At 46.7% G+C, this 21,154-nt stretch overlaps 1 protein-coding gene across 1 annotated transcript in view; it reads right to left on the reverse strand.

The window, feature by feature from the left end:
* The window catches only part of SLC4A5 (solute carrier family 4 (sodium bicarbonate cotransporter), member 5), a 118,843-nt gene that overhangs the window by 59,214 nt on the left and 38,475 nt on the right, over positions 1 to 21,154 (reverse strand). Inside the window, exon 4 of the mRNA XM_011980707.1 lies at positions 14,719 to 14,848. Within this exon, the coding sequence (XP_011836097.1) occupies positions 14,719 to 14,848 (130 nt within the window). The remainder of the gene's footprint in view (positions 1 to 14,718; positions 14,849 to 21,154) is intronic.

Raw genomic sequence — 21,154 nt, forward strand, 5'->3', positions numbered from 1 at the left:
AACTCCCAGGTTATTTGACTGCACCCTGTGGGTTCAGGAACGCCTGTTCTGTAGGCACATAGGATGGTGTGACTTAGGGGATAGTTCAACTTATATGGGGTCCCAACGCAGCAAACGTAGCTCACATAGGTCTGATTCTCATTATACAGCAGGACATGGCCTCTTTCCCTTAGAATGGCTCCAAGAACACCAGCTGAAAGGGTCTCCTTTCTAGCATGGTCATGCCATGCTTTAGTTTCTCCGATTTTATAATGGAAGTTCATTTACAGTACATACTCTACTACACCAATGTGTCTCAAACTAATGTGCATGGGGATCTTGTCAAAATGCAGATCCTCATTCAGCAGGTCTGGAATAAGGTCAAAGATTCTACATTTCTAATAAGCTCCCAGATGTGGTCATGCTGCTGGTCTGCAGATCACCTCTGAGATCATGCAGAATGTCCTATTTCCTCTCTGTTTTCCACTGCCCAGCGAGAGTGCCCCTTCCTCCACAAAGCCTCTGCCAGTTATTCTGCTTATTTCTCCTATAACACCCTAGGATGGTTCTCAACATGAAGCACTTTAGGAACCACTGTTCTAGGACAGTGATACTTAAGCTTGGTTGCATATAGGAATACCCTAGATGCCTTTAAAATCTTCATGTCTCAGTCATATCCTAGACCAGTTGACATCAGAATAAAAACAGATGGGATCCAGGCAACTCTGTGCTCCAGACTATTCTAGGTAAAGTTTATAACTTCTTAGGCTCAGAGCCTAAAATAATTAATGAATTAATTCAGGCTCAGTGCCTAAATTAATAATTAATTGTAGCCAATCATGTTTTATGATTGCTTTGGTATATAACAAATGCCAAATATACATTAAGCTTTTTGAAGACAGGTGCCATTGCTTCCTTTCTGGTGTCCCCTTATGGTCTCCTGCCCAGATCAACCGCATTAAATGCTTGCTCCCTCCTGCTTGAGGGTAACAAGACCTCACTGACCACTGTGGGTGAGATCTCGCTATGAGGAAATGACTAGGAAAAAAAAGCTTAAAACTCATTTTGTTTAAGTATATTTAAAAATACTCAGAAGCTGGGCATGGTGGCTCACACTTGTAATCCCAGCACTTTGGGAGGCTGAGGTGGGAGGATTGCTTGAGACCTGCCTGGGAAACAAAGCAAGATTCCATTATACAAAAAATAAAATAATTAGCCAGGTGTGTGGCATATGCCTGTAGTCCCAGCTACTCAGGAGGCTGAGGTAGGAGGATTAAGTACAGGAGTTTGAGGCTGCAGTGAACTGTGATTGCACCACTGCAATGAAGCTTACGGGGAAAGCGACGGAGAAAGATTTGTATCTAAAAAGAAAGAAAGAGGCCCTTATCTTTTAGAGACATAGTGAAATATTTACAGACGGAATGATGTGGTGTCTGGGATTTGTGTCAACCTGATCTAGCGTGTGTGTCTGGGGTAGTAGGTTGGGGACAGAGAAACAAGATTTGCTGTGAGTTAGCTGTTCACTGTTGAAGCTAGGTGATGGGCAGGTGGGGGTTCATTCTGCTATATACTACTTTTGTATAAATTTGAATTTTCCATAATAAAATCCTTAAACATTCTCCAGAATGAATAAAGGAATGGCCTCTGTAAAAAGCCTCTGGTCAAAGCTAAGTTTAAAAACTTGTGGAAGACGGATAATAAGGTTCATGTGTAATCCCAAACAACTCATTGCAAAGTGAACTTTATACCATGGCTGGTTTCAAAAAGTGGGGAATTAGAGTTGCGGAAGCAGGTCAAGTGGAAAAAAAATCTCCACATTCTCCTTCATTATCCAGCAAAGCTTTAACTTTTAGGGATTTTGCCCAAGCCTGGGTGTAGACTCCCAACTCTGCATGCCGGGGTGGGCACCAGGTGCCCCCTCCTGACTGCAATGGAGCTAAAAGGAACCTTGAAATGTCACTTGTCACAGAAAGCAGCTCTCTGTCACACAAAGCAGGGCCAGAACCGAGGCTTTTTCTGTGACTAGTAACTTGGTCAGAGATATGATTAGAGGACACTGCTGTTCTATTAATAACAAGAGCAGGAGAAAGCATCATGAGGCTAGCTACCAGGTATAGCCAAGGCTTCCAATGCTCAAATCACAGGATGGGAGAAGAGGAGGCTCTCCTTCAAGAAGGATCTGGAAAGGGTTGAAAACCAAGAGACCTGAATTCTAGTTCTCTCCTCAGATGGAAACTTCATAACTCCCACTGATCCTGCTGGGCTAGAGTAAATATCAGCAGTTTTCAATGGCTGCATTAGGATCACCTGGGAGCTTTTTACAAATTCTAAAACCCAGGCTGAATCTCAGACTAATTACGTCAACCTCAGTGGACTGAGAATCAGACATCAATATTTTTTAAAAGGAAGACACAGATCCTTGAGATGATAAAACAACAGGCTGCCCATTATGTGTGGTTAGATAAGACTAAAATCTGGAGGATATACATAAACATTGTGATTGAAGAGAAGCTTCTATCTATACTTATTTTGAATATCATTATAATTAAATTGTGTCCTGGTTAGTTTGTTTGCAAAATCCCCCTTAGGACATTCTAATTTAAAAAATGTAATCTCCCAGTGCAAGTAACCTTTAATGCTAAGGCTATGCTGCCTCTAAACATTTGTTTTAATAATTATATTGGTGTGAATTTGTTTCTTACGAGAAGTCTACTCAATTAAAATTTGTAAACTATATATCCACACTGTGGTCACTCTATCTATGTGGCCTCACCAACTTTATTCTGTAACTCTCCCACCCCACCCAATTACCCAAAAGCTTGACTTCTGTGTATTAGTTACAAAGCATCAAGACATGTTTGTGCTTTCTGCCTAAGCCCTGTGTGTAATACATTTCGTGACTCCAACAAATTCATTTCTTAAAAGTAAGAAATGTAAGTTTTTCTTCATTATCCAGCAAAGCTTTTTAACTTCATATGAATCATATCAGGATACTGAATTTCCCAACAGAAACTGAAGACCAGTATTAATTCACTTACAAGCCCATTAAGAATTTTCCTAGAGATGTCTGAGGAATCATCAGATACTCCCCTGGTTCAGTCTTTGACAGAGGCACTAAGAAATGATCTGTGGAAGGAAGATTTTTCAAAAGGGGAACACCTGAGGCCGGGCCTGGTGGCTCACGCCTATAATCCCAGCACTTTGGGAGGCCGAGGCAGGAAGATCCCTTGAGGTCAGGAGTTTTGAGAACAGCCTGGCCAACATGGTAAAATCCTGTCTCTACTAAAAAAACAAAGATTAGCTGGGCGTGGTTGCACATGCCTGTAATCCCAGCTACTCCCAGCCAAGCACTATGCTAAGCACTTAACATGTATTATCTCATCTAATCCTTAAATCTATCTCACGAGGTAGGTCTGTGACTATTCTCATTGTACAGGTGAGGAGACTGAGACCCTTAGAGGATGAGGAGCCTGCCCAAGGTTGCTGAGGCAGGAGAATCACTTGAGCCCAGGAGGTGGAGGTTGCAGTGAACTGAGGTGGCACCACTGCACTCTAGCCTGGGCGACAGAGCAAGACTCCATCTCAAAAACACAGGAGGAACACCGAAGCAAATTCTGGCCCATTCTTACAATTTATTTGGCCAATTCATGCTACATAAAATCATGTGCATGAAAATATGTATGTGAGATAGTATAACAAGTTGTTTCTACAACTGATTATGACTTCACATACCATGTATATGTTAATAAACCAAACTTGGCAGTAAATTTGAAAGATTATAAAGTATAAAAGACTGAGTGGGCAGGCATGGGTCAAGGGTCAGCACACATATGGAGAAGTTCAGAAGGTACCAGAAGGGGCTAATGAGCACCAGAAAGGCCTCACAGGCCTCTTGGGGCACCCGCCCCAGTCCAGGCTCAGAAATTGGATATTTTTAGTGTCCCAAAGATGACTAAGTCCTGTAACACTGTCTAATGCTAACTAAGATCACGAAGGCTGATGCATAAACCTGAAGGCCAATTTAGTTAATTTACAGTGAGATTTACAATCATTACAGGGGTTTGTTATGCTCATCCTCTAGCCTTTGCATTCTCTTATGGGCAGATATACAGGGTAAGCCAAATTATCACCAAAAAGTTGCTGAATATAAAATCAGAATGAGTTAATCATTAGTTAAGTGAGTCCAGTGTTTAATAGACTCAGGATGATCTTTCATCTCTACACATGAGATATGTCTGGAACTGGGATCAGATAGATAGGGCCTTCTGTCTTGGATTGTTCTGGAATGAACCCCACTTCCTCCCATGGCTGACTGATTCCCTCTGAATGAAAGTCTTTCCTTTTGGTGGCCTAGGAACCTCTGCTGAGGGCCTTTGGTGATGTGGTGCAGTTTGGGCATTACAGGAGAACCACTCCTTCCCAGACAGTGATGAACTGCAGTGGCACAGCTGGTGGTGATGGGGCAGAGGTGTGGCATTCCAGGGAGCTGTGGTGAATGAAATGGGGGTGGCCTCTGCTCCCAAGCTCATGCATTTGGTGAAGGGTCCATCCTCCTGCACACCATGTCCTCATTCAGGGTTGAAGGGGAGCCCACAGCTAAGTGAATGCCATCAGACAAAGTTACTGACAAATTCTGAACAGGCTCCTTCAGGGAGAGGCTTGTGGAGGCAAAAGCTGTGTGAGGACCACTTGTATGTGTATCCAGGAAGTCCCTGTAATTGCCCTAAGGGACTGTCATCTACCCAGTTGTCTGCCTCCCTCAGAGTCTGCTGGTACCTCTCTTCACTGCCTCTTCCACCCCTGCTATTCTAGGCCAAGTTCAAACGCCACTTCTCCCATAACAATGCCTTCCCAAGGGCCCAGGTTGAGGAGACCTCTCGTTCCTCTGACTCCCATCACACTTTTTATCATTTATCAAATAACACTTCCTAATCACGACAACAGCTAAAGCTTACTGAGCACTTTCTACGTGCCAGGCACTATGCTAAGCACTTAACATGTATTATCTCATTTAATCCTTAAATCTATCTCATGAGGTAGGTCTGTGACTATTCATTGTACAGGTGAGGAGACTGAGACCCTTAGAGGATGAGGAGCCTGCCCAAGGTCATGCAGCTTATAAGAGACAGGATTTGGAGGCATGTCTTTAGATTATAGAGCCTGTTCTCACCACTTTGCACATACCACCCTGAGTTTTAGTTATCTGTGTGTATGAGCACATGCCTGCTTTATACCAGATTGGGGTTGAAATATCATGCCTCATGGGCTCCAAGCACCCCACTCCAAGTAGCCTGTTTTTGTGTGGCCAGCTAGCTACGCATGGTTTTTATATATTTAAAGCACTGTAAAGAAGGAGAAAGAGGAGGCAGAGGAGAGAAAGGAGAAGAGAAGGAGAGAAAAAGCGAAGAAGAGGAGGGGGGAGAGGAGAGGAAATAAAAGGGTGCGAGAAGAGATCATTTGTGCACAAAAGCTGAAAATATTTTCTGTCTAGCCATTAACAGAACATGTTTGCTGATACCTGTACTAGATCATAGGCACTTTAAGAATAGATTCATATTTTATTCATTGTAATTCTCCCACAGGACCTAACACAACATCCCCTCAACTATTTTTAGAATGAAAAAAGAGAGGTATGGATAAAACAACCTCTCCAAAGTTCTCCTAGACTCAGAGGTTAGAGCTTCCACCTTTCCACTGCTCTAGGGATTGATGTAGTGCTGCAGTGACATCCGTGGATCTCCATGGACAGAGATAGGGTGTGGTCTCGCTCTCCTTCAAGAGGAGGATGAGTTTGTAAAATCGCACCACCTATACTCTCATAGGCAACTTGAAGAATTCTGAAGTTCTGGTTGGTATTAGAGGCAGAACTGTGGCCAAAGGATTGCTTAAATTAAGTGCATATCTTCATTACTACAGATGTATGAAAGACATATTTGGGGTGTCTGCTCTGCCTGTCTTCAATGGGGATGTGCTCTCTAGGATATAGCAAGGCCTCCCATACCTCCTCATACCTCTGATCTGGGTCCCAGTGATAGGGCAACCAAAGTTGGAAGGATCAGATTCTCCATGAAGAATGTGGAATTGCTGTGGGATGGTCCCTTGAGTAGGGTGGATGTGAACATGGAAGCTGAGGATTGGCCAGAGGCAGGGACAAGCAGAAGAAGCTGGTTGCAAAAGAGTAAAGGAGATGCCCTGAGAGAAGCAGAGACCAGAAGCAGAGAGAAAGAGGACAGGCCAGCTTCCCAGGCCCAGCCCTTCAGAGATCATGCCCCAGGAGACTATGAAGTCACCCCAGTGTCCCAGTGATGCTCCCTCCATTTGTATGAGTTAGCCTGAGTGGGTTTCTGTTACCTGTAGCCCCAAACCTCCTGATGATGACAGTGGCATTTCTCTCCCCTTGGGCATCGCACACAGTCCCTGACAGTTCACTTAAGATTAGGCTGTGGGAGCCAGAGATGGAGATGCTGGGTGGGTGCTCTTGACTCTAGTATAAAGTACTGCTGCCGGCCAGGAGCAGTGGTTCACGCCTGTAATCCCAGCACTTTGGGAGGCTGAGGCGGGTGGATCACCTGAAACCAGGAGTTTGAGACCAGCCTGGCAACATGGTGAGACCCTATCTCTACTAAAAATGCAAAAATTAGTTGGGTGTGGTGGCGGGCACCTGTAATTCCAGCTACTTGGGAGGCTGAGGCAGGAAAATTGCTTGAACCCAGGAGGCGGAGGTTGCAGTGAGCTGAGATTGTGCCACTGCACTCCAGCGCGGGTGACAGAGTGAGACTCTGTCTCAAAAATTGAAAAATAAATAAATAAATAAATAAAGTACTGTTGCCAAAAGGTTTTTAGGCAGGACTCTTCCTTTGGCATCTCTGGAGTCTGATGGCTGTGATCCTAACAAGACAGGAGATAAAACCACCAAAATCAACGTGTAGACCTTGTTTTGATTCTAAGTTGTATAAACCAACAGAAATAAGATATTTTTGAGACAGTAAGAGAAATTGAATCTAGACTAGATAACCAATTATAATAAGGAATTTTTCTCAATTTTATTAGGAGATATAACGGCACTGTTGTGTTTACAATGAAGTCTAATTCATAAAGATGAGTACTGAAATGTTTACAACATTTGGGATTGCCTTTAAAATACCCCAGCAAAAGCAAACAACAACAAAAAATCCCTAAAAGCAAACAAAAAAAGTGGTGGATATAGATAAATATGAATCTTTGATGAAGCTGGGTGATGGGAACCATTCTCTACTTTTTGTGTTTGAAATTTTTCATAACAAAAAGTTTAAATATATATTTGGATATATAAAACATATATATGAATAGGTAAATCAAGTAGGGGTTTTGACATGAAGGTGGTCTGATGGTGGCGTTATTCCTCTCCTGACAGCTGCAACTGAGAGAGCTATCCAGGGATGCCTTTGGTTGGAGGAGGTGTTTATTCCTGCAGACCATCTCCAAGGGTTCTGAAGAGCTGCCAGCCAGTTCTGCCCTATCTGGGAAGAGCTCCCTGAGTGTTCCAGTCCCTCCCATCTCTCCTCACTTAATTAGCCTTCCAATCTCACTCACTGGCCAACTAATCTGATCGTACTATCCTGGGTCAACCGCGTGACGGCCTTGTGTCACTGCCTGGCTGTCCCTGTGGGTGTGGACTTGTGCTTCCCCTGTCCAATTGCAGGACTTTGAAGGTCTCTCATGCAGCTCTGCCCTGGGTTGTGCTAACTGTAAGTTATCCTAAGTCCCTGAGGGATGAAAGCCCCTAGCATAACCCTCATTCTGTGTTTACACTGCCAGTTGTGAGAGCACTGGATGGAACCCAGGGCCTCTGAGACTTCAGGGAACATTTTACCTGCAGCTTGATCCAGGTTCTGATTCATATAAAAATCCCTTTTTCCTACTTCATCAACATAAGCCTCAAGTTTCAGTTTGGACTAGCATAGAGAGAGGGAAGGACCAAGTTAGATACTGGACATAAAAGCAGCTTGATAATGACAAAGAGTATAATTATTCAGAACAGTAGATCAGCAGAAGGTAGAAGTCAAACAACCTTAAAAACCTTCATCTGACCACAAATCTCCATGCGTGACTCCACTGCAATAAAACAAGAGAGCGATGACTGCTAACCTGGAGCTGCTTGTCTGGCTCGTGTATACCAGCCATCTGCAGCTCCTACAATCGCTTTTCCACCCCACCTGTCTCCTCAAACCAGAGACAGGCCTGGAATTCCCTCAACTCCCTGCTAGAAGCCCCTCCACCTGTGCCCAGGGCCGCCTTGCTCCATCCAGCAGCCTCCCTCAGCTTCTTTTCCCTTTAAATCACTCTCTCTCCCCTGGACCCTTCTTGTAAGCCTACAATATGCTCATATTTCACTGACCCTCAAAACCAAAAGGATCTCCCTTGGCCTATGTTCCCCTTAAGACGCCTCTTTCACTCCTGCCCTTCATGGATAAGCATCTTGGAAGAACTGTCAAGTCAGTTTTTTACTTTTAACTCTTCTCAACTTACTGCCCTCTGGCTTCTGCCCTACCCCTTCTCAGACTGCGGGAGTGGGTCCATCCTGCGGATGCGCTTCAGTTCTTGTGGTACTTGTTATCCCCTCTCTCCATGTTGAATGTCTCTCTGCCCTTGGTTTCCAGGACGAAGCCCTCCTCCGATTCCCCTCCTAACCTCCTGGTTGCCCCTTCTCAGTCTCTTTTGTGGGTTCCTCTTCATCTGCCCATCCTGCAAATACTGAAATTCCTGGGGACTGTTCTGGGCTCTCTTCTCACTTCACAGACCTCAGGGGCAACCTTATCCTTTTCTGTGGGCTTGATTTCCACCTAGATGCTGATGCCTCACACATTTATGCTTCTCTACTGAACTCCAGACACAGTGGCCACATGATGATCCCTGGACATCTCCACTTGGAGTTTCTTCAAATAGAACCTATCCAAAATGGAACTCATTATCAACTGCCCCCAAAACAAAACAAAAAATACCCAATGTAATAAAACTTTACTACTACATTTATGTTTCCTAAGCTGCTACCATGAGGTACCCACTAGCTTAAGTGGGAATTATGGGTGCCTCCCTGACTATCTGCCCCCATGTGCCATCTGTTGTCAAGTCCTGTCAATTCTACCTTTTAAATTTTGTCTCAATCTACCCCTTCTCTCTATCCCCACTGCCAGCACCTCTCCCTTGGACCAGCCTCCTAACTGGCCAAGTCTTGCCCCCTTTTATCCATTCTCCACACTAAAGCCAGATGATCTCTCTTAAGGATATGCATGATTCTGTCCTTTTCCCACCTAGAACCTTTCAGTGGTCTTCTGAAGCTCTCAGCACCAAGTTCAAACACTATAACATGGCCGGCATAGAATCTGCATCATCAGCCCTGCCATTCCCAGCCTATTGCTCTACAGTCCAGCCACAGGGAACCTGTGCCTGTTCCTCTATGTGTCTGTTTTTCCGGTTCCAGGGCCCTCTCCCCTCTTCCCTACCCTCTCCTGGCTAACTCTGACCCATCCTTCAGGTCTCAATGTGAACATCTCTTCCTCCTAGAAGCCTTCCTGGACCCCTCCTGCCTGGATTAGATGCTCCTATGCTCGGCTTTCACAGTGGCCCCATTACCAAATGCCCCCTTATTTGCCTCTATGTCCAATTGGACTGAGAGCCCAAGAGAGCAGGGGCAGGATCTACCATGTTCCATTTTTATATCTCTAGCAGGCTCAGGGCTTGCAGATAATAAATATTAATTGAATGAATGAACCAAGTTTGTTGATTTCTGCATTTGGAGCTCTCAGCTTCCTACTCTCCTTTAAATTGGGTGGGCAGCTCTGGCTCCACTGGAAGGTTGATTCCAGATGGGTGGTGAAACCAGAAGTCTGGGGATGCCTACTGCCCCACACTAAGATGGGAAATGATGTTAAGAGGGCATTATACAGGATTTTTTTTTTTTTTTTTTTTTTTGAGACAGAGTTTCACTCTTGTTGCCCAGGCTGGAGTGCAATGGCACGATCTTGGCTCCCTGCAACCTCTGCCTCCCAGGTTCAAGCAATTCTCCTGACTCAGCCTCCTGAGTAGCTGGGATTACAAGCGCCCACCAGCATGCCTGGCTAATTTTTTTGTAATTTTAGTAAAGATGGAGTTTCATCATATTGGCCAGGCTGGTCTTGAACTCCTGACCTCAGGTGATCCACCCGCTTCAGCCTCCCAAAGTGCTGGGATTACAGGCATGAGCCACCATGCCTGGACTACAGAGGATCTTAATGAGTGTGATTTCAGGGTTGACACAGAAAGCTCGGCTTTCTCCATCCTGCATGGAGTGAGAAAGCATCCCTGCCTATGTGCATAGAACCATTCAGGGCTTTTGAAAACGTACTGATCTGGTCTGACCCAACAACTGACCCACTTCTCCTGCCCCTTCCCGGTCATTGCAGTAATGTTCTCAGAGCATGTGTCTCATAAGAATCTTCTGGCAAGTTCGTGTTTGTAGTCTGCTCTGAGTTGAGACCAGAGGCAGCTTGGATTTGGAATTTGCTTTCATGGCTCTTGGGAGGTGCTAAGTTCTGGTTATTTCTAAGTAACCCCAAAGGGCCCTCCACACTTGGGTGGGCTCCAATTCAGGTCATTCTCCTTCCCAGCCCTCCACTTGCAGTCCGGCAGGGGTGGGCATGAGAGAGGATGGAATTCTGGGTAAATAGTTTGCTCACAGTCAGATGGTCACCCCCACCCAATCTGATCCAGCCCTTCCTGCAGGCAAGGTCATTATCAGCAAACAGCCAGCTGCATTTCCCTCATGTGAATGCTAGAGACAGAGTTAATAAAAATCTATCTTATTAACAGCCTGACCTACCAGCATTGATCACATTAGAAATGACGCTGCACACACAGTCCCCATTATGTGCATGGCACAAGGCTCAGCAGAGCTCAAAAAGCCATTTAAATCCCTCCAGGAGTGACTCCTCCAAGGGCCTGAAACATCCCCCAAACTAATAACTCCTGACAAAGCACCGCCAGGGAAAATTCCTTGCGGATTTGAGATTTTCACTCTGTTAATCTCTTAACTCAATAAAGCAAACACTCCCTGCAGCAAATTAAATACTTTTATTAAAAGGTCCCCTCCCCGATTCTCTTTGACATGGGTATTGTGGATCCATAACCCTCTTGGAGCCTGAGTGTCTGTGTGAGGGGCTATCCCCTACTCCCCATCATTTTCTCCTGTTACTCTAAGAAGGCCAGAATCCATTATGATTTGCTGATTCTTAGATTCTCGAAACATCTGACATCTCTAGCTTCCCTGAGTAGCTCCACTGGCCTGTCAACTGAGGAAACTGCTTTCTCTTTTTTTGTGGGGGTGACAGGCCTCAAATAGCTCTGACCCAGGCACCTCTAACCTTGTAGTTTGCCTGGAGGAGGACCCAGAAAAACTGATCAGGCCATGGTGGGCTTCTTGGCCAACAGTCAAACCCTTCTTCGGACTTCACTAGGGGCTTGCTGGTCATACCTTGGACAGTTATCTGGAAACCAGATGGGGTTAGCTGTAGAGAGTAGAAGAGGGTGGAGCAGAAGTCGAGAAAGCAGCTACTCTTCTCTCACATTTTCCTGTCCCCAAGCTGGCCTTCAAGCTACTCCTCTTTAGGATCTGCCTAGAATTGGGTTCAGCCACTTTAACTTCTAGTCATTACTTTCTTTTCACTGCTGGTTGGAGCCAGGCTATCCTGAGGTCCGGATGGCCCTTCTTCCAGGACCTCCTCAGGTGCCATCTTCAGAAAGCCTGCTTTGCAGGGAAACCCACCACTTTGCAGATGGCAACTGCCAGACCCCTTAACGTTTTAAGAGAAGACCCCTTCTAGAAACAGCCTCATGTACAGTTTCTCGGTTCCATCACTGGGTCTGGAGTGCAGAGGGCTTTGTGAATCCATACTCTGAGAGAATAGAGACAATGTGTTTTGCCTTTGGCAATAGTCAGGTCTCTGGGGGCCATAAGGCCCTCTTGGCAAGGGCTCCATGGGTGTGTGTGATAGGCCCTTGTGGAGGGTCTGGTCCTGGCAACCATGGCTAGGAGTTCTGGATGCAGACTCTGTCCAGGGTGTGGAGAAGGCAACCTCTCCTTCCTGGGCCTCTGAGAAGACCCTGCCCAGCTTTCCTTCTCTCTATTTGCCCACCCTGGGCAGGAGAGGCCCTCGTTCAGGGCAGGCAGTGGCTTCAGGCCCTGGCCCCTCAGAGGTGTTAAGATATAATAGCCCAGGGTGGGTCTTGGTCATTTGAAACGTCCCCCTTCCCTGTCAATCTTGGATAGGCATCCTGGGCTCTGCAGCTCTCCCCATGTATCTCTGACCCCAACAGAATTGCTTCCAGACCTATGTCCTCCCCTGGAAGTCAAAACAGTCACTGGAAGTTAGAGACAGAAAGAGAAAGGGCTGAGAAAATGATGAAGGGAAGACAAAGTCCATTATCCCTCAAGTGGGGAGTCAGAGAGACCTGGACTGGAATCCATATTCAGCTACCTACATGCTCTGAACCCTGGTGAGCTACTTGTTCCCCTTCACCTCAGTTTCCTATCTATAAAACAGGGATAATGAAAGTTTCGCCCACTCAGGGTCACTGTGCAACTTGCAAGAGACAAGCCTGTGAATCGATCAACACAGTAAGTGTTCAAAGAATTGGATCATAGGAAGAAATTCAATGGCTTCCACACAGGGACCAGGCCCAGCAGTGGGGCTGGGGATTTGTTCCTCTCTGAGGCCCACAGGGATTTATTTGCTAGTCCACCTAGTGGCCTTTCTTCCAGATACCCCTGCAGGGTACCTGGAGTGGGGAAAACCTGGGGTGTCCAAACCTGTGCCTTCTGGCTCTACACAGCAACTACCCAGGCTAGTGATGGAGATGAGCGAGGGAAGAGCCCAGGCTGTGGTTGTGGACAGCTCAGGCTCTGGCTGTCACGGTGGGCCCCATGCAGAGTCAGACCTGGGCATAGTTGAGTCCATGCACTCTCAACTTGGGCATAATTGCCCCCAAGGAGGCAAAAACTGGTTCTTGGAGGAGTGAAAATATTTTAGATATTACAATGGCTTGTGGTACTCTACAGCTACACTCAGCCTGACAAATCTTATTCCTTTTTTTTTTTTTTTTGAGATAGAGTCTCACTCTGTTGCCCAAGTTGGAGTGCAATAGCACAATCATGGCTCACTGCAGCCTCAACTTCCCCTGGCTCAAGTGATCTCCCACCTCATCTTTTCGAGTAGCTGAGACTACAGGTGTGTGCCACCATGCCTACCTAATTTTCTATTTTGATTTTTTTTTTTTTGTAGAGATAAGGTCTTCCTATGTTGCCCAGGCTGATCTTGAACTCGTGGGCTCAAGCAATCTCCCTGTCTTGGCCTCTCAAAGTGTTGTTGGGATTATAGGCATGAGCCACCGTGCCTAGCTCTTATTCTTTATTTCTAATGAAAGAAATTAAATTTTAATTTAATAAAGTTGATTTAAATCAAATTAAATTCTTCTCCTGGGGACAGAGTGGCATCATGTAAAGAAGGTGGAGAAACATCGGCACAGTCTGTCTTCCTGTCCGAAGGTCCTACCTGCTGCCTCTTCCCATAGCTTTCCTTCCCCTTGGGCTCTTGGGAGCATTGGGCACTGCTGAATAGTCCAGTTAAGTCCCAAGGCCCCTTTGTCCCATGCACTGGGGATATGAGCAGTGCCAACCACTCTTACCCTGCCCTTCCCTTGCCTCCTGTGGCTTCTCCGTGTGGCTCCCCTCCAGCTTCTGCTCTCCCTATATATGGAGAGCTCTCTGTTTCCCATGCTTTGCTCCATGGCTCCAACTCTGCAGCCCCAAACTCTGCCAGTTCCCTTTTCTTCGGTGCCCCACTAGCCCTCTCCATTTGGATTTTTTCCCACCATTCAGACTCGATGTGCCTGGCACACCTTCTCCTTCCTCCAGGAAGCCCTCACTGTCTACCCCAGCCTGCTTGGTACTTTCCCTTTTATAGCATTTAGCTTGAACCATTTTATATTAAAGAACGTCCTGGGTAAAAAAAGTGAGACCTCATTGCTACAAAAAATAAAAATAATTAGCTGGATGCAGTGGCATGTGCCCAAAGTACCAGCTACTTGGGAGGTTGAAGCAGGAGGATCGCTTGAGCCCAGGAGTTTGAGCCTGTGTGCAGTAAGCTATGATTACCCTACTGCACTGAAGCCTGGGTGACAGAATGAGACCCCATCTCTGGAAAAACGACAACGACGATGACAAGAATGCAGTTGACCCCTGAACAACATGGGTTTTGAACTGCATGGGCCCACTTACACACAGGTTTTCTTCAACCAAATGGGGTCAAAAACACAGTATTCATGGGATGCAAAACCTGCATATATGGGCCAATGTTTCATATAGGCAGTTCCACAGGGCCAACTGGGAGACTTGAATATATGTGGATTTTGGCATCAGCAGGGGGTCCTGGAATCAATGCCCTATGGATACGGAGGGACAATGGTATATGCCTTTGTATTACTCTCAGAGTTTCATGGGTGACTGTTCTGTCTTCCTGCTTGAACTTTAATTTCTTTGAGGATGAAGAGAAAGTCATAAGGTTCTGTTTGCTCCTTACTTCTGGACACCAAGGAAGGCAGGTGGGAAGGTCTTTGTGGACCAGGAAGCTCTCAAGGTACAAGGCGCCCCTTCCCTCTAGGAGGGTCAGGCAAGCCCAGGCTGTGCAAGACTGAAGTGCCCACCTGCCTCATGGGGCCCCACCTTACCTGGCTGACTCCTTCCACTCCATCTGGTCTCCGTCATGCTGCAGAGTGTCCATCTCTGTGAAGAGGGTGGGGTTGGGAGCCTCATCTTCCTCCCCCAGGATGTCCTGGAGCTGCTCAGCAGCTGGGGACCCTGCAAAAGAGGGACAGCAGGTCTGCTGAGTGTCCCATGGAAGGAAGGAGGACCACAAGGCCAGCAGAAATGGAGTAGGAGGCAAGCACAAGGGAAAAGCATTTTCTAATTCTGTAAAACTAAGTCCAGCTCCTGGGTGAAGCTGGACTCCTGTCACCATGAATCAGAGGTGGGCGAGATACTCTTTAAGATAAAAGGATGAAAATATTTAGTCTGCATTCAGATCCTGGGTCTTGTAGCTGGCAGTGAAGAATGATGGGAAATGGTCGAAGCCAGGGCAGCAGCAAGAACCAGGAACAGAACTAAAGAGAGAAGTGAGAAGCACTCTGATCCAACTTCAGCTTACCACCAGAGGGGTTCTTCTTCCCGCCGGGCCCCATACCAGCCAACTCCCAACACTGGTCTTGAAAAGGCAGTCAGCCATGCAAAAGGACAGCTTGCACACCCTTGTACCATGTGGGCCCACTTTCTTCCTGGGCAAGGTGGCAGTCCATTTCCTGAGCCTCCAGCCTGCTTTCCAACTGCCCATTGGAAGTCACTTCCTCGGTGTCTCCCAGGTACCTCAAAACTCAACATCCTTCTCCCAAACACATTTCACCTGTGTTCTTTCTCTCTTTTTCTTTCTTTTCCTTCCTTCCTTCTCTTCATTTCTCTCTCTCTCTCGTGAATGCCTACTATGTGCCAATCATTATTCTAGGTATTGGAAAATAAAGCTATGAAGAGTATGTGTCCTTGCTCTCTTAAGCACGTGCTCTAGTGACAGAGACAGATAATAAACAAGTCAACAAATCCATAAATGACCATTTCAATAAGTTGTCTAAAATAAACAAAATGACCAGGGGACCTACAGTAGATATCATGGTCTCAAAAGGTCTCTCTGAGGAGGGGACACTGAAGCTGTGACTTGAAAAATGAGAACGAGCCACTCTGCAGATCTGGAGGAAGAGTGCTCTGCATGTTCCAGGCACCCTGTGGTGGAAAAGTGCTGGTGAGTGTGGTTTAGCACGTGAGCAAGGGATAGAGAGATGGCATGATGTCAAAGTGGTGACCAATGCTGTGACTAAAGGCATCCCTGCCCACCCCACTGCACAGGCTAGACAGCTTGGAGTCATCCTTAACTCACCTCCTTTCCCCTCATCTTTACCCTCATATTGAAATTTTTAGGAACGCAGTCCCTCCTCACCAACCCCACTGCCTTGTCACGATGCAATCTCTCATTCACTGTCTCCTAGGCCTCATCAGGTCTTGCCTTCCTCCAGCTTCTTTCCTCAGTTCATCATTCCCTTCTGTTCTCACTTATTTCTTCATGGACCTCTACTCTTTTCTTCATCACATCCTCCATTCTTCCCCCTTTGACTTCCCAATAAAACTAGCCAGGCAATGCCCAGACAAGAATTCACTGGCCCAGTCTCCTCTGCAGATGTGTCTGAGGGCTTGGGCGGGGGGGCAGGTGGGGTGGGGATGGCAGCACGGAGTGGTAGTGTGGTGGAACCAAATGGACTTCCAATCCAGCCAGACAAAGGTGTGATTCTCGGGGCTGCCACTTATTCACGAGTGAACTCAGTTGAGTGAGCAGGACTGCTGGGAGGAATACATCAGGTAAGAGAATGAAATGCCTGACACAGGGCTTGGAAGGTAAGAGGTGCTTAGCCCCTCACCACCAACACCCACACCCAGGCCCATAAGACCCACTGTAAGGGTTTCCCCTCAGCAGGTCTCAAGTGCAGCAACCTTCCATGCATCCTTGTCAGCACCCTTCCTGTGTCCCTTGAGGCTGTCCCTAACCTTTGCTCCTCTCTTCAAGCTTCTTGATTCATCTTCTACCCCACTTCACCAAGAAAATAAAGGCCTCCAGGCACGAAATCCATCAACATCCTTTCTTCCAACCCCTCGACTCTTTCCGATCCTTATTTCATCATCTAGTCTTTCTTCAACTTCCCTCTCTCCACCCTCTTTCTCTCAGCCTAGAAACAGCTCTTCTGACCCAAGACAGCCTCCCCGACCCTGCCTGTCTCCTTAGCTCTCCTGCTTGCTTTCTCCTTTCTTTTACCCACACTTCCTAAAGTAGTGGTCTGTGCTCATGGTCTCCATCTCCTCCTTGCCCAACCACTACTTGGCCTGCTGTCACTGGCGCAGCCCCCACCGCGCTAAGGACATTGACAAAGGCAGAGGTTTCAAACTGACAGTTCAAAGGTGTGTTTAATTCAGGCCTCGCAGAGCATGAAAGTTTTTAAAAGTATTGCTAAAATAAAGAATTGTAAGATTTCGCCGGGCGCGGTGGCTCACGCCTGTAATCCCAGCACTTTGGGAGGCCGAGGCGGGCGGATCACAAGGTCAGGAGATCGAGACCACAGTGAAACCCCGTCTCTACTAAAAATACAAAAAATTAGTCAGGCGCGGTGGCGGGCGCCTGTAGTCCCAGCTACTCAGGAGGCTGAGGCAGGAGAATGGCGTGAACCCAGGAGGCGGAGCTTGCAGTGAGCCAAGATCGCGCCACTGCACTCCAACCTGGGCGACAGGGTGAGACTCCGTCTCAAAAAAAAAAAAAAAAAAAGAATTGTAAGATTTCATACAGAAATCCAGATCTCTGACTTTTCTTGAAAAGTCAGATGTTCTGATCACTGTGCCCACGTTCCTGCTTGGCAACAATCCATGAGAGTTGATGATGGTGCCTTCTTAGGTAAGCATATACTTTTTAGTTTGCCACAGTCCCCACTACTTCTTACTAGTGTCCCATTAATCTCATTTATTGCCATGCACCCAAATTCACAACCCTTGCCCTCAGATCCCTCTTGTTATTTTAATTGTCAAACCAATAAGCTAATAAAATCAATCAAACCAACAGCACTGAGAAGCTATGGTCTAGCTTATCTCTCTGGAACTTCAGAGGTGATGATTGGTCCCTCTGAACTGAAATGTGACTTATGGCTCTTATAACAGGCCAGTTTCTTGATATTTTCCCTCTCTTTGAAGATTCTCTCTCAATATCTTCCCCTAGTTCCTCTTGCCCGGCTAACACTTAAATCTTGATCTTCCCCAGGATTCTGCTTCATCTTGTTCTCTCTTCTCTCTTCACACTCTTTCTGGGCTAGCTCATGTTATTTGCGGTGTCATTTTATAAATGAGGTCACCCTTGTGTCCAGGCAATACACCCATGTGTACTGAACATTCCAGCCAACAACTGGACTGCTCCTTCTGGGAGCTCGGCAGCCTTCTCAGGTCACCCTCAACATATTCAAAACAGCTCTGCCTCCCTTATTCCATCAACCCAGCCCTGCTCTCCTCTGTTTTGATTAATAGCACCTCTAGCCATCTACCCATCTAGACAAGCTAGACTCATTCTTGAAGCTCCTTTTTTTTTTTTACCATTCATGTCCAAATGGACACTAAGGTCTTTCATTTGCTTCATAAACATTATTTGGCTCTCTCCTTTTTTTCCAACCCATTGCCACCATCTTGGTTCTGGTTCTCATCATCTGCTCCTATCACTGCAATAGCCACTTACTGCTGCCATTGCCTTTGGTTGTCCCATTTAACCCCATTCCCTATGTAGCAGTAGAGTGTGCTTTTAAAACATTTCAGGCTGGGCGCGGTAGCTCACACCTGTAATCCCAGCACTTTGGGAGGCTGAGACGGGCGGATCACGAGGTCAGGAGATTGAGACCATCCTGGCTAACACGGTGAAACCCCGTCTCTACTAAAAATACAAAAATTAGCTGGGCATGGTGGTGGGCGCCTGTAGTCCCAGCTACTCGGGAGGCTGAAGCAGGAGAATGGCGTGAACCTGGGAGGCGGAGCTTGCAGTAAGCCGAGATTGCACCACCGCACTCCAGCCTGGGCGACAGAGCGAGACTCTGTCTCAAAAAAAAAAAAAAAAAAAAAACATTTCAAACATGTTCACACAATGGGCTCCTGCGAGTCATGGTTCTCTTTGAATAGCACCATAAAATACTATATATATGAGTTAGAAATCATTTTACTAGCAGAACACACTATTATCTGTACAGAGCTCAACGGACTCATGTATTTAAAAGAATTTTAAATTTCTGAATTTTTCTATTACTTTTTCTTTTTTTTTTGAGACAGAGTCTCACTCTTTTGCTTAGGCTGGAGTGCAGTGGCATGATCTTGGCTCACTGCAACCTCCACCACCTGGGTTCAAGTGATCCTCCCACTTCAGCCTCCAGAGTAGCTGGGAGTACTAGCTCATGTCACCACGCCTGGCTAATTTTTGTATTTTCTGTAGAGACAAGGTTTCACTATGTTGCCCAGGCTAGTCTCGAACTCCTGAGCTCAAGAAATCCACCTGCTTCAGCCTCCTAAAGTGCCAGGATTAAAAGTATGAGCCACTGGGCCCAGCCTATTCCTTTAACTTACATCCTTTCCACTGTCTTATTGATTGCTGACACTTGCTAGCAGACACCAAATGTTTAAAGACATTTTATAGACAAAAAACCAACAATTGAGAAAATAACCTTATTTTTTCTTCAAATTGAGAAAACTGTGACTGCTTGATTCTGAGGGGCCACACCAATTCTCCCTGGGATTATAAATCAGTAACTACTCTTTTAAATTTGATGTACCTTGGAGGATGGCATGAAAAAGAAAATAAAAAATAAAATAAAATAAAATAAAATAAAATAAAATGTAGATTTGATTATGTTATTCACCAGCTGAAAAACTTTCCATGTCTCTCTATTGCCTAAAGCCTAGGGGTCAGTGACATGGCTCAAACCATCCCTCGTAAGTTAGCCCTAACCTGCCTTTCTAGGTTCTAGCATGTCCCTCACCCAGCCGCCCCGACCCCAGCCACAGCAGACCACACACAGTTCTCTGAAGAGTAGGGCATGCCACTCCTTGGGCCCCTGTGCCTGCCATTCCATAAGTCGGGAATCCCCTTTCCCCTTCAAGGCCAGACAAGAAGGCAAATAAATGGACGGGTCCTGGAGAGAGGAGACAGGCAGAGAGCAGGATGCAAACCAGTCCTGCCTGGGGCATTACCTGCTCCCTGGAACAGCTGAACGCTGGGGTCCCTGGCTGTCGATGCTGCCTCTGGCCCCAGCCTGCTTCCGCTGCTGCCTCCCTGGCTGCTACTTCCACAGGTCCTCTTCTTCACACAACAAACTCACTTCTGTTTCCAGTTAAGCACCAGGGGAGGCGTGGGGAGAGACGGGAGGTTTGCGGGGAGAAAAAGAGAGAGAGAAAAGGAATGTGTGAAGGACTGGGGAGGTGGAGAGAGAGGCTATATGTAGAGAGAATACAGATGTGGTAAGTGTAAGTGTGAGAAAGATTATGCAAAACTGTTTGAGAGAGAAAAACTACACTGAGAGTTAATTAAAGATCTGAGAGAGAGAGAGCGAGAGAGAGAGAGAGAGAAGTGAGTGAGAAAGAGAGAGAGAAGTGAGCAAGAGAGAGAGAGAGAGAAGTGAGAGAGAGAGAAATTTCAGGTGCACTGGAGAGAGAAAGGCTCAGTGGCTGCAGCAGAGCCTCAAGCAGGAAGCTGAGTCACCACAGCAGCAGGGGTGGTGGCAGCTAAGGACCTGTGAGAGGACTGGCAAAACTGCCCCTTTACCCCCTTCCCCATGAGTGCTTCCCATGTGCCTGGGGTCTCTAGGAGCCCAGGCTCCTCTCCAGAGGCCCCTTTATAAAGGCAGGGGTAGGATTTGCTGTGAGACTCCCCAGGGCCTCCTTAGGAGCCTTGGCAGCAGGTGAGCTGGCTGGAGAGAAACCTGGCAGGTCCCTTCCTCTCCACCACACAGCCCCAAGGGTGGAGTAGGGTTGCTGGAGGGGAGTGTTTGCTGTGGGGTCTCACGCTGACCAAGCAGTGCTTCGATAATGTGCTATGTAGCTGGTTTCTTTCCTCCCCAACTTTAAACCCAAACTCCTGATCCTTTTCCTGCTCCTCCACCTCTCAGGCAAAGTAACAAGTGTCACCACTCAGCAGGTGTTTTCTGAGAGCCCACGGACAGTGGAAGCTGGTCACTTCAGAGTGTGGGGTGAACTCCACTGAGGAATTATTTTGCTCTTCTGAGAAACTCCTAATCTCCTGGGTTTGGTTTAACAAGTGCTTACGGAGTACTTAGAATGTGCCAAGGTTGATTAGAGGTCACTGAGTGGCGGCTGCTCCAGGAAGTTACAAACCCTGAATTCACTAAGTCTTAGAGCTGGGAGGGAGCTTAGTGACAGACAAGTCCAAACCCTTCATTTCACGGATGAGAAAACCAAGACCCAGGTTACCCCAGAGGCCCCCTAGGCCCCAACACAGGTTAGCAGAGCCTGGGGGAGAGCAGACATCAGACATCCTCC

Source organism: Mandrillus leucophaeus, unplaced genomic scaffold (assembly GCF_000951045.1).
Source record: "Mandrillus leucophaeus isolate KB7577 unplaced genomic scaffold, Mleu.le_1.0 Scaffold216, whole genome shotgun sequence".
NCBI classification, from domain to species: domain Eukaryota; kingdom Metazoa; phylum Chordata; class Mammalia; order Primates; family Cercopithecidae; genus Mandrillus; species Mandrillus leucophaeus.